This window comes from Nyctereutes procyonoides, unplaced genomic scaffold (assembly GCF_905146905.1).
Source record: "Nyctereutes procyonoides isolate TBG_1078 unplaced genomic scaffold, NYPRO_anot_genome, whole genome shotgun sequence".
NCBI lineage: Eukaryota > Metazoa > Chordata > Mammalia > Carnivora > Canidae > Nyctereutes > Nyctereutes procyonoides.
The window spans coordinates 53,305,548-53,318,513 of record NW_026575126.1 but is presented as its reverse complement, the minus strand read 5'-3'; the positions used below and the strand labels follow the sequence as shown (position 1 = coordinate 53,318,513).

Here is a 12,966-nt window from a genome sequence, read left to right as displayed (position 1 = left end):
CCTTAATCCCCATTTTTTTGAGGTATCCTATCAAAGAGGTCTTCCCTTACTATATTTTCTAAATAGCACCCCTCATTTTTTTCTCCTTAACATGTTTTAACTCTTTACATCTCTTACCACCACCCTTAGGAGAAGAACTTTGTTCTTTTCCCTGATGCATCACTATTGTCTAGAACAGTTACTGGCAAGTTTTAGGCATTCAGTAAATATTTGATAGATAAGTAAATAAATGACTCTTCCAGTTACATGTGACAGAAACCCAATTTAGATTCAATTAAACAAAATTATTGGTCAATTTTGGTTCTATGAGTTTTTGGTGGTTGTTGATTCCTTGGGATTCTCTATGTAGTTAATAGTTAATCCCTATGTAGTTAATCTGCAAATAGGGACAGTTTTACTTCTGTAAATTTAGGTATTTAATTTAAATTCAGTTAATTAACATATACTGTATTATTACTTTCAGAGGTAGAGTACAGTGATTCATTAGTTGCATTAACACCCAGTGATAATTACATCAAGTGCCTCCCGTAATGCCTATCATCCAGTTACCTCATCCACCTCACCTACCTCCCTTCCAGCAACCCTGTTTGTTTCCTATAGTTAAAGTCTCTTATGGTCTGTCTCCTTCTCTGATTTCATCTTATTTTATTTTTCCCTCCCTTCCCCCATGATCCTGTTTTGTTTTCTTTTTTCTTTTTATTTTTTTCCTGTTTTGTTTTCTTAAATTCCACATATGAGTGAAACCATATAATGTCTTTCTCTGATTTATTTCAGGTAGCATACCATCTAGTTCCATTCATGTCGTTGCAAATGGTATATAATGGAATATTACTCAGCCATCAAAAATAATGAAATCTTACCATTTTTGCTTTTGTTTCCCTTTGAAGACATGTAGCAAGAAGTTGCTGTGGCTGAGGTCATAGAGGTTGCTGCCTGTGTTCTCCTCTAGGATTTTGATCTATTCCTATCTCACATTGAGGCTTTTCATCCATTTTGAGTTTACTTTTGTGCATGGTGTAAAAAAAAAAAAAAGGTCCAGTTTCATTCTCTGCATGTGGCTCTCCAATTTTTCTATCACCTTTTGTTGAAGAGACAGTCTTTTTTCCACTGGATGTCCTTTTCTGCTTTGTCAAAAATGAGTTGACCATAGAGTTGAAGGTCCATGTCTGGATTCTCTATTCTGTTCCATTGATCTGTACGTCTCTTTTTGTGCCAGTACTATACTCTCTTGATTACAACATTATAATATTGCTTGAAGTTCAGAATTGTGATGCCACCAGCTTTGGTTTTCTTTTTCAACATTCCTTTGGCTATTTGGGGTCTTTTCTGGTTCCATACAAATCTTAGGATTATTTGTTCCAGTTCTATGAAAAATGGTGATAGTATTTTGATAAAAATTGCACTGAATGTGCAGATTGCTCTGGCATCTAGCATGGACATTTTAACAATATTTGTTCTTCCAATCCATAATATGGAATGTCTTTCCATTTCTTTGTGTCTTCCTCAATTTCTGTCATAAGTGTTCTATTGTTTTCAGAGTATAGATACTTTACCTTTTTGGTTCGGTTTTTTCCTAGGTGCAACTCTAAATGGAATCTATCCCTTAATTTCTCTTTCTTCTATCTCATTGTTAGTGTATAGAAATACAACTGATTTCTGTGCATTGACTTTATATCCTGTGACTTTGCTAAATTCCTGTATGAGTTCTAGCAATTTGTTGGGTAGGCTCTTTTGGGTTTTCCACATAGAGTATCGTATCATCTGTGAAGAGTGAGAGTTTGACTTCTTTGCAGATTTGGATGCCTTTTATATCTTTTTGTTGTCTGATTGCTGAGGCTAGGACTTCTAATACTATGTTGAATAACCATGGTGAGAGTGCACAACCCTGTTATGTTCCTGACCTTAGAGGAAAACCTGAGAGTTTCTCCCATTGAGAATGATATTTGTGGTGGCCTTTTTGTATATGGCTTTTATGATCTTGAAGTATGTTTCCTCTGTCCCTACACTGCAGAGTCTTAATCAACAAAGGATGCTATACTTTGTCAAATCCTTTTACTGCATTGATTGAAAGGATTATATGGTTCTTGTCCTTTCTTTTATCAACATGGTATATTACACTAATTGATTTGCAGATGTTGAACCACCCTTGCAGCCCAGGAATAAATCCCACTTGGTCATGGTGAATAATCCTTTTAAGTTATTATTGGATCCTATTGGGTAGTATCTTCATGAGAATTTTTACCTCTATGTACATTAGGTATATTGGTCTATACTTTTTTGGTGAGTCTTTGTCTGGTTTTGGGACAAGGTAATGCTGGCTTCAAAGAATGAACTTGGAGGTTTTTCTCCCATTTCTATTTTTTAAAACAGCTTCAGAAAAACAGGTATTTAAAAAAGAAAAGAAAAAAAGGTATTAATTCTTCTTTAAATGTTTGATAGAATTCCCCTGGGAGGCCATCTGGCACTGGACTCTTGTTTTTTGGAGATTTTTTGTTTTGTTTTGTTTTTATTGAAGTTCAATTTGCCAACATATAGTATAACACCCAGTGCTCATCCTTTTTTGGAGATATTTGATTACTGCTTCAATTTCTTGGCTGGTTATGGGTCTTCTCAGGTTTTCTATTTCTTCCTGTTTCAGTTTTGATAGTTTATATGTTTCTAAGAAGGCTTCCATTTCTTCCAGATCGTCTACTTTGTTGGCATATAGTTGCTCATAATATGTTTCATAATTGTTTGTATTTCTTTGGTGTTAGTTGTGATCTTCTTTCATTATGATTTTATTTATTTGGGTCCTTTCTCTTTTCTTTTTGATATGCCTGGCAAGGGATTTATCTATCTCATTAATTCTTTCAAAGAAACAGATCCTGGGACACCTAGGTGGCTCAGCAGTTGGGCGTCTGCCTTTGGTTCAGGGTGTGATCCCGGAGTCCTGGGGTTGAGTCCCACATCGGGCTCCCTGCAAGGAGTCTGCTTCTCCCTCTGCCTCTGTCTTTGCCTCCCCTCTATGTATCTCTCATGAATAAATAAATAAAATCTTAAAAAAAAAAAAACAACAAAGAAACAGATCCTAGTTTCATTGATCTATTCTTTTGGTTTCTATTTTGTTGATTTCAGCTCTAATCTTTATCATTTCTCTTCTCCTACTGGATTTAGGCTTTATTATTTGCTCTTCTTTCTCTGGCTCCTTTAGGTGTAAGATTAGGATGTATAGTTGAGACTTTTCTTATTTCTTGAGAAAGGCTTATATTGCTATCTACTTCCCCCTTAGGACTGTCTTTGGTGCATCCCAAAAGTTTTGAAAAGTTGAGTTTTCATTTTCATTTTCATTTGTTTCCATTAATTTTTAAAATTCTTCTTTAATTTTCTGATTGTTCTATTCATTCTTTAGTAGGATACTCTTTAACCTCCATGTATTTGTGTTCCTTCCAAATTTCTCTTGTGATTGAGTTCAGGTTTTAAAAATTGTGGTCTGAAAATATGCATGGTATAATCTCACTCTTTTGGTACTGGATGAGACCTGATTTCTGACTACTATATGATCTCTTCTGGAGAATGTCCCATGTGCACTCAAAAAGAATGTGTATTCTGCTGCTTTAGGGTGAAATGCTCTGAATATATCTGTGAAGTTCATTTGGTTCAGTGTATCATTCAAAGAAAGCCCTTGTTTCCTTGTTGATCGATCTTCTGCTTCTTACGTGATCTGTCTATTGCTGTGAACAGGGTGTTAAAGTCCCCTACCATTATTGTATTATTATTAATGTTTCTTTAATTTTGTTATTAATTGGTTTATTTATTTGGCTGCTACCAATTTAGGGGAAATTGTTAGATTGTCTAGTTGGATAGACCCTTTTATTATGATAGAGTTTCCTTCTTCATCTCTTAGTACAGTCTTTAGTTTATAATCTAATTTGTCTGATATAAGGATTGCTACCCCAGCTTTCTTTTGATGTCCATTAGCATGATAAATGATTCTCTACTCCCTCACTTTCAATCTGGAGGTGTCTTTGGATCTAAAATGAGTCTCTTGGAAGTACCATATCTATGGGTCTTTTTTTTTTTAAATCTAATCCCTTACTCTGTGTCTTTTGATTGGAGTTTAGGCCATTCACATTTGGAGTAATTATTGAAAGATAGGAATTTAGTGCCATTGTATTACTTGTAAAGTCACTATTTATGTATATTATCTCTGTTTCTTTCTGGTCTTTGTTACTTTTGGGCTCTTTGTTTGCTTAAATGATCTCCTTTAGTATTTCCTGCAGGGCTGGTTTAGTGATCACAAATTCTTTTAGTTTCTGTTTGTCCTAGAAGCTCTTTATTTTTCATTCTATTCTGAATAACATCCTTGCTGGATAAAGTATTCTTTGCTGCATGTTTTTCTCATTTAGCACTGAGAATATTTCATGCCAGTCTTTCCTGGCCTGTGGACGTATCTGTTGCCAGCCTTATGTTTCTTCCCTTATGGGTTCAGGACCTCTTGTCCCCAGCTGCTTTCAGGATTTTTCTTTATCACTGAAATTTGCAAGCTCCACTATTATATGTCGAGGTATTGACCTGTTTTTCTTAAAGACTTCATTTATTTATTTGAGAGAGAGAACACATATAGAGAGAGGGGCAGAGGAAGAAGAAGAAGCAGACTCGCCACTGAGCAGGGAGCCTGATGGAGGGCTTGATCCCAGGACCCTGAGATCACGATCTGAGCCAAAGTCAGACATTTACTGACTGAGCCACCCTTGTTTCCCAGTGTTGACCTATTTTTACTGATTTTGAGGTAAGTTCTCTGTGCCTCGTAGAATTGAATGCCTGTTTCCCTCCCCAGATTAGGGAAGTTCTCAGCTATCATTGGTTCAAATAAACCTTCTGCCCTTCTCTCTTTCCTCTTCCTCTGGGACCTCAATTATTATAATATTGTTTTACTTTATAGTATCACTGATCTCTCGAATCATCCCCTTGTGATCTAGTAGTTGTTTATCTCTCTTTCTCAGCTTCCTTATTCTCCATCATTTTGTCTTCTATATCACTGATTCTCTCCTCTGCCTCATTTATCCTACCAGTTGGAGCCTGTTTTTGATAACATCTCAGTAATAGCCTTTTTTATTTCAACTTGATTAGATTTTAATTCTTTTATTTCTCCAATAAGGGATTGTTTAGTGTCTTCCGTGCTTTTTTGAAGCCCAGCTAGTATCTTTATAATCATTGTTTGAATTCTAGTTCTGACATCTTACTTATATCCATATTGATTAAATCCCTGGCAGTGAGTACTACCTCTTGTTCTCTCTTTTGGGGCAAGTTCTTGCATCTTATCATTCTGTCCAGAAAAGAGTAAATGAAAGAGAGAGAAAGTACAAAAACAGAAACAGCGACACCAGAAAAATATACAATAAGCAAATCAGAAGAAAACAGAGCCACCTCTCCCCCCAAAAAGAATAAAATCAAACAGACGTTGAACAGAACAATAAACTAGATCCTGGGTGTATTTTGGTCTGTTTATTAGAAGAAATTAGATACCAAAATAGGAGAGAAAGAAAAACTTACATTTATACAAAAAATAAAATTGAATACAATTAAATAAAGCCAAAAATAAAAAATATACATAAAATATAAATGTAAAAATGAAAATTAAAAAATATTTTTAAAAATAATTGATAAAATAAGAATATAGCTGAAAAGGAAAAACATATAAAACTGAGACTAAGGAATAATAAGAAAAAAGCATGAATGCTATATATTGCTTTCCTTAAGAGCTGGAGTTTTGCAGTTCTCTTTGATTGGTAAACTTGGTATTAGCTAGAAGTTCCTGGTAGTCTTCTGGTGTAGGGGCCTGTTACCCTGATTCTCAGGTGTCTGTGCCCAGGCAGAATTGTACCACTTTTGCCAGGGGGCTGGGCTCAGTGCAAGTGGCTCCTGAGCTGATGTGGGGGATGAAATGGCAGTGCCCTCATCTCTAGTCCCAGAGCTACAAGTTTGTGCCCTCCACTTTTCAATGAGCCCTCGTAGAAAATCAATCACTCTTGTCTCCCTGTTTTGTCTCAACTTTGGATTCACTCAGCCTGTAATGGAGCTTTTTTAATTTCAGGCACATGACCCCATTTTGAGTCTCCAAACGTTATGGACTCACATGGCGCACACCCCTACCACTCCTCCCCGGAGGAACTCTGCCACACTTGGGCACCCCAATTCTTTATGTGACCCTGGGCATCCTGAGACCACCTGAGATTTTACCCTGCTTCACCACTAAGCACCTTTTAGACAGACTTCTAAAAGTTCTGATTTTGCACTTCGCTGTTTATAACACTTTCGGTTGCTAGCTTATGGAGGCTCCCTCCTCCTGTAGGTTATCTTCCGATATATCGCCTTTGGTTCATGCCTCCACACCTCCTACCTTGCAAAAAGTTATCACTTTTCTATTTGTAGAATTGTAGCAATCTTTTATTAGATCTCTGGTTGATTTCATAGGTGTTCAGAATGATTTGATAACTATCTAGCTGATTTTCAGGGACCAGACAAAATTAAGGTTCCCTATTCCTCCACCATCTTAACTCCTCCCCCTACTTCTTTTTTTCAGATTTATGTGTATTTTATTTCCTTTTCTTGCCTTATTGCATCAGTTAGAATTACAATATTATGTTGAATAAGAATGGTAAGAGCAAGTATGCTTGCATTTTCCCTGATATTAGGGGGAAAACATTTAGTCTTTCATGCTTGAGAGTAATGTGAACTGTACCTTTTTTTGTAGATAATGTTTATCAAGTTGAGGAAGTTCTCCTGTATTCCTGTTTTTCTGAAAATCTTTATCATGAATAAGCCTTGAATTTTGGCAAATACCTTTCCTGCATCAATTAATATCATCATGTGATTTTTGTTAGCCTATCAGTAAGGTAGATTACACTGATTGATTCTTTTAAAGGTTTTATTTATTTATTTGAAAGAGAAGGAGAGTGCATGAGTGGTGGGGAGGGGCAGAGGCAGAGAGAAAAGCAGACTCTGCTGAGCAGGGAGCTCAACGCTATGTGAAGCTTGGTCCCAGGACCCTGGGACCATAACCTGAGCAGATGCTTAACTGACTAAGCCACCCAGGTGCCCCTGCTATTTATTTTATATATCTTGTTCCTATTATGCACAAACTAGATACTGTCACAAATACTAAAGAGTGCCTGCCCTCAAAAACTTTATGGTCTAATGTTCTTTAATTCACTGTGTTACTGATGGAGAAAAGCCCTAGGAGATTATCAAGGAGACACGCTTTAAGAGGCATTACAAGCCAGAGTGCCTTTCATACCATGAAACTTGGTACCTTGTAGCCAATAGGGAGAGACCTTACTTTTGTTTGGGGAGGAGGTATGCAGTGAACCCAGTCATGGTTGAACCAAATAGGGGTTTCAGTCAGTACTTACAGGGTATATTAGTCTGGGTTCTTCAGAGAAACAGAACCAATAGGAGATACATACACACTTATATACAAATGTTTTCAAGGTTCATCCTTCTTTTAGTGTGTGTATGTCCTGTTGGTCCTCTCTCCTCCTTCCTCTACTTGCTTTCATTACCCTTGGTCATTATGAAGAATTGGTTCATTAATGTTGACTAGAGTGTAGAGGTTTTCATATAACACTTGGTTGTCTTCTAATGGAGTGTGCAACAGCAGTCCAGGAATGGCTTTGTCATATTTGTCTTTGTGTCTCTAACATTCAGCAGAGCCTAGAACCTAGTATTTCCTGTTTGCTCAGTTGTTATTGCTGAGCTTTGGAATGCTTTTTCTGAGTTTGTTTATGGGTGCGTATTTTTTTGGTTTTGGGGAGAGGATGCTACAAGATAACAGGTCCCACATACTAAGATGGTTTCAGTTTTTAAATTTAAATCTTTAGTCACTTGGAATTTATTCTGGTATGAGGCAGGAATGCCTAAAGAGTATTATCCTATTATATATATATATTATATCCTATTATATATATATTTCTTAAGTTATATGTCTAACCTTCTAGGCATTGGTTTTTGTTTTCTCTACTGTTTTATTTCTTTCTATCCACTGATTTCTAATTTTAAGATAATTATACATGCATTTTTGACTGCTATGTTCTGAGTGAAACAAAGCTCCACATACAATATATATCATAGAGAGAAAAGGTTACTAAAATATATTCAGAAAGGGAAGAAGGCATCTCCTGTTCCCGATCCTACAAACTTAAAAAAAAATCTGTCTTTTTGTGCTAAAAACTGTATAGAGGGGTGCCCTGGTGGCTCAGTGGTTGAGCTTTTGCCTTTGGCTCAGGTCATGATCCTGGGGTCCCAGGATCGAGTGTTGTATTGGGCTCCCGGCAGGGAGCCTGCTTCTGCCTGCGTCTCTGCCTCTCTCTCTGTTCTCTCATGAATGAATAAATAAAATCTTTAAAAAATATATAGAGATAAAATGCCTAGCCATTGAGAGAATGTATAAAATCAATACATAATAAAACATGTATCAGATAGAAAAGAATCTAGTCTAACAGTGAAGCAGTCAGGTAGTCAAAATGTTATTATAAGTAATTAGATGGTTCAAAATACACAAAGGAATACTGAGCTGGTGTTTTTGGGGCATCAAAACACCAAGTTTCATATTACTTTCTACAATAATTAACTAAATCATTTACATTTAAGTGCCACAAACTAGGTAGTTTCAAGTGACAGAGATTTCTTCTGTAACAGTTCTGACTAGAAATCTGAGATTAAAATGTGAGTAGCAGTAGGGGCCATGCTGTCTCTGAAGGTTCTAAGGGAGAATCTATTCTATGCCTTTCTCTTAGCTTCTAGTGTTTTCAGTAATCATTGGAGTTGGCTTTTTAGATATATTGTTATAATCTCTGCCTGTCTGATCACATACCTTTCTGTGTGTGTATATCTGTCTTTGTCTGTCTTCTTTTAAGGAAGAAGAAGGAGAGAGAGACTTGAGCAGACTCCAATCTGAACAGGGAGCCCAATATGGGGCTCAATCCCAGGACCCTGAGATCATGACCTGAGCTGAAGGCAGACACTTAACTAACTGAGCTACCCAGGCACCCCCATCTCATTTTTTGAGATTAGAATAGCATTGGTAGCATTTTTAGATAAAAACACTGCTAAAGAGAAAATCACAGGCAAACTGAAAAGCTACGAACACAAATAAAGAGTAAAAAATACATCATTAACAAACTAAACTCAGCAATGTACAAAAATCAAACATCCATTATGACCAATTTGACTGATTGTATGTCAAACTCTGACTTAATTTATCCTAAGAAAAGGTAAAAGGAGAAAAAAAACAATATGAGCATTTCAATGTATACAGTAAAGGTCATTGACAAATTTTAGCATTCATTCATGACAACCTTCATTGTCCCCAAAAGTAAATACAAATAGAAGGGAATTTCTGTAATATGATAAATAATGGACATCAACAACTTAATTTTATATTGAAATGTTAGAAACACTTCATGATGAAATGTTAGAGGCATTCCATTCAATCAGGAATAAGGCTGTAGTTACCATGCCTGATTAATATTAATATTATACCAAAGGTTCTTGTTAGCCCATTCCAGGCCAACAAGAATGCAGGAACTTTAACTATTTTGCTCATCATTGAATTCCAAAAAGGTGGAACAGAGCCCAATACACTACAGGCATTCAGCAAATATTTGAGTAAAGAAGCCATATCTCCAAAAATGATTTACTTAAAAAAAAAAAAAAACAGGAAAGCAATGGAGAATAAATGTTTTCGTATATAAGCAATTAACATTCATTTTAAAATTCTAGCAACATAGAAAAATACAAAGAATATAGTAAAAGACCATTTCAAATTTCACCACAAAGAAGCAACTGTTAACAGCTCTGAGCACACATCATTTTACATATTACTCTAGGCATATTTACAGATGGAAGTAGGTAGGTGAACTGATAAAAAATGGATCTGGGGTATGCATAATATTTTAAGTAAAATGATACTGAACTTTAATCCACAGAAAAACAATTGAAGTGAAACTGAAGAATAGTCAAATACCAGGTAGGTATTTCTTTCTTTCGTTTTGTTTTGTTTTTAAGTAGGCTACATGCCCAGTGTGGAGCCCAATGTGGGGCTTGAACTCACGACCTTGAGATTGAGACCTGAGCTGCTGAGATCAAGAGTCAGATGCTGAACTGACTGAGCCACCCAGACAACCCCCAGGTAGGTGTTTCTTAACTAGACATGTCATTAGTTCTTAAAAGATCCCACCAAAGTTAAGGAAACCCTAAAGTGATTGGAGTAATTTTTTAAACTACCTTTTTCTATTTAAGCATATCAATCAGTATCTACTTTAAGAAATTAATCAATTGATACATTCTCTTTCTTTTATCTCCCTTCACCTAGTGCCTTGACTTGTTTTTTGTTATATTATTGTCAGGTTTTGAGACCTGTACATTCTCTTCTGTAACCATAACTTCCTCAATTATGAAGCATTAGTTTATGTCACTGATTCCCAACTGGGGGCGGTTGTGCCCTAGGGGGATATAGGGCAATGTCTGGAAACATTTTGGGTTGTCAAACCTGTGGGGAGTGCTATTGGCATCTAGTGGGTGGAGACCAGGAATGCTGCTAAATATCTCATAATGCACAGCCTCTACAACAAAGAATTAATTATCCAGCCCCAAACCTAAGTGCTATGGCTAAGAAACCCTGATTTAATGTCTAAGTGGGATTCAAAACTCACCAATAGTCCTTGTATTCTTTAATGTTGTTGTTGTTAGCTGATTTTAACATCTAGTAGATTTTTTTTTCTTCAGAAGGGCTTATAATGACTATATTCCCTTGCTTAGTTGATAATGTCTGTCTACTGACTTTATATGGAGAATAACTTGGCTGAGTATGAGTTTCTTGTGTTAAATTTTCTTTCCCTCAGAAAATTGTGGACTTTGTTCCACTGTTATTTGGCATTAAATATTACTTTGAAGAAACCCAATGTCAACCAAGTTCTTTTCTCTTGCTATGTGTCTGTTGCATAATAAAAAATTTAACTGGCCTTTGTCCTTGGTTCCTAAGCCCTTGGAGACTCTAAACCCTTAGAATTCCTGAGTAGTAGGAGTATCTTTGTTATTCATGAACCCCTTAAATTACACCTGAGTTTATGCTAGCAAAGTGACTCAGGAGGAAAGGTCTGGTCACCTGAAGGGTCAACTATGTGATTACATGGTTGGAACTTCAAAGCTATCCCAACCTCTGGAAGAGAAGGAGAGCTGGAGATTGACTGCAGTCACTTGGCTAATGATTCCCTGATAAAAACTTGGTGAAGCTTCCTGGTTAGTGAATACATTGGATGTGCTGGGAGGATGACATTCCCTGATTCCACAGGGAGGGAGCATGGAAGACCCTCCCAGACTTTGCTTTATGTTTCTCTTTATGTGGCTGGTTCTGATCTATGTCATTTGTAATAAAACTAAGTATAGCACTTGAGTTCTGTGTTCTAGTGGCTTAAGGAACATACGGGAGTTGTGGGACCCCCTGATTTTATAGCCAATTGGTCAGAGGTTTGGGTGGCCTGGGGGACCCCAGAACTTGCAGTTAACATATAAAGTGAGGAAAGTCTTGAGGGGATTGTACCTTTAAAGCTGTGGGGTCTGATGCTAATCCCAGTTAGTGTCAGAACTGAATTCAAGAATAGTATTGTAAGTGCTGCCGCTGCCGCCGCCGCCGCCGCCGCCGCCGCCGCCGCCGCCGCTGCCAGTCAGTCCGCGTTCGGTTCTTCAGCACCCGATTCCCCCGGACCCATCGCCGCTTCTAGACTTTGCTGCGGGCTCGGATCTTGCCGGGAAAATGTCTGATGAATTTTCGTTGGCAGATGCACTACCCGAACACTCCCCTGCCAAAACGTCTGCTGTGAGCAATACAAAACCTGGCCAACCTCCTCAAGGCTGGCCAAGTTCCAACCCTTGGAATAACCCAAGTGCTCCACCTTCTGTGCCATCTGGACTCCCACCAAGTGCAACACCCTCCACTGTGCCTTTTGGACCAGCACCAACAGGAATGTATCCCTCTGTGCCTCCCACCGGACCACCTCCAGGACCCCCAGCACCCTTTCCTCCTTCTGGACCATCATGTCCCCCACCTGGTGGTCCTTATCCAGCCCCAACCGTGCCAGGCCCTGGCCCCACGGGGCCATATCCTACACCAAATATGCCCTTTCCAGAGCTTCCAAGACCATATGGTGCACCCACAGATCCAGCTGCTGCTGGTCCTTTAGGTCCATGGGGATCCATGTCTTCTGGACCTTGGGCGCCTGGAATGGGAGGGCAGTATCCTACCCCTAATATGCCATATCCATCTCCAGGGCCATATCCTGCACCCCCTCCCCAAGCACCAGGGGCAGCGCCACCTGTTCCATGGGGCACTGTTCCACCAGGAGCCTGGGGACCACCAGCACCATATCCTGCCCCTGCAGGATCATATCCCACACCAGGACTCTATCCCACTCCCAACAATCCTTTTCAAGTGCCTTCAGGACCTTCTGGTGCTCCACCGATGCCTGGTGGCCCCCATTCTTACCATTAAGTTAATGGACGAAGAGAGGACGCTTTGCTTTTTGAAGTACATATATATGCACATGAATGCATATATAAAAATTGCTGGTTTCACTATTCTTAGAGGGCATTCATGAAAGAACAACTCTTGCACCTCTCAGAGAAGATATCTGCCTCTTGTACTTGGATGTATAGTACATCTGATGGATACAATCAGATAAAAATGTAAAAGTAAATCATTCAAATGTGATTTTTATTCGGTTTTTATTGAACGTTAACGTGATGAAGTATATTGATAGCTCTTTGATATAATTTGTTTAAAAAAGTTTTCGATTTGTTTAAATTATGAAACCACACACTTAAAAACCTAAAATGTGGGTTATTGTTAGAATCTGCAACCTCATTGGCAAATTAGTTCAAGTATTTTTCTATAATCACTTTTTCCCCTAAATAAACACACTTTGAAAACAA

At 37.9% G+C, this 12,966-nt stretch overlaps 1 protein-coding gene across 2 annotated transcripts in view; it reads left to right on the top strand.

Annotated features, from left to right (window-relative positions):
* LOC129519307 (MAPK-interacting and spindle-stabilizing protein-like) overlaps window positions 1-12,966 on the top strand; it is a 27,612-nt gene extending 14,646 nt beyond the window's left edge. The window contains exon 2 of one of the 2 annotated variants that reach the window (XM_055339702.1): window positions 10,048-12,966. In XM_055339702.1, coding sequence (XP_055195677.1) covers window positions 11,792-12,526 — 735 coding nt within the window. In that variant the 5' untranslated portion in view covers window positions 10,048-11,791 and the 3' untranslated portion in view covers window positions 12,527-12,966. Of the gene's footprint in view, window positions 1-10,044 lie in introns of both variants that reach the window. The other variant, XM_055339703.1, reaches the window with a different exon arrangement.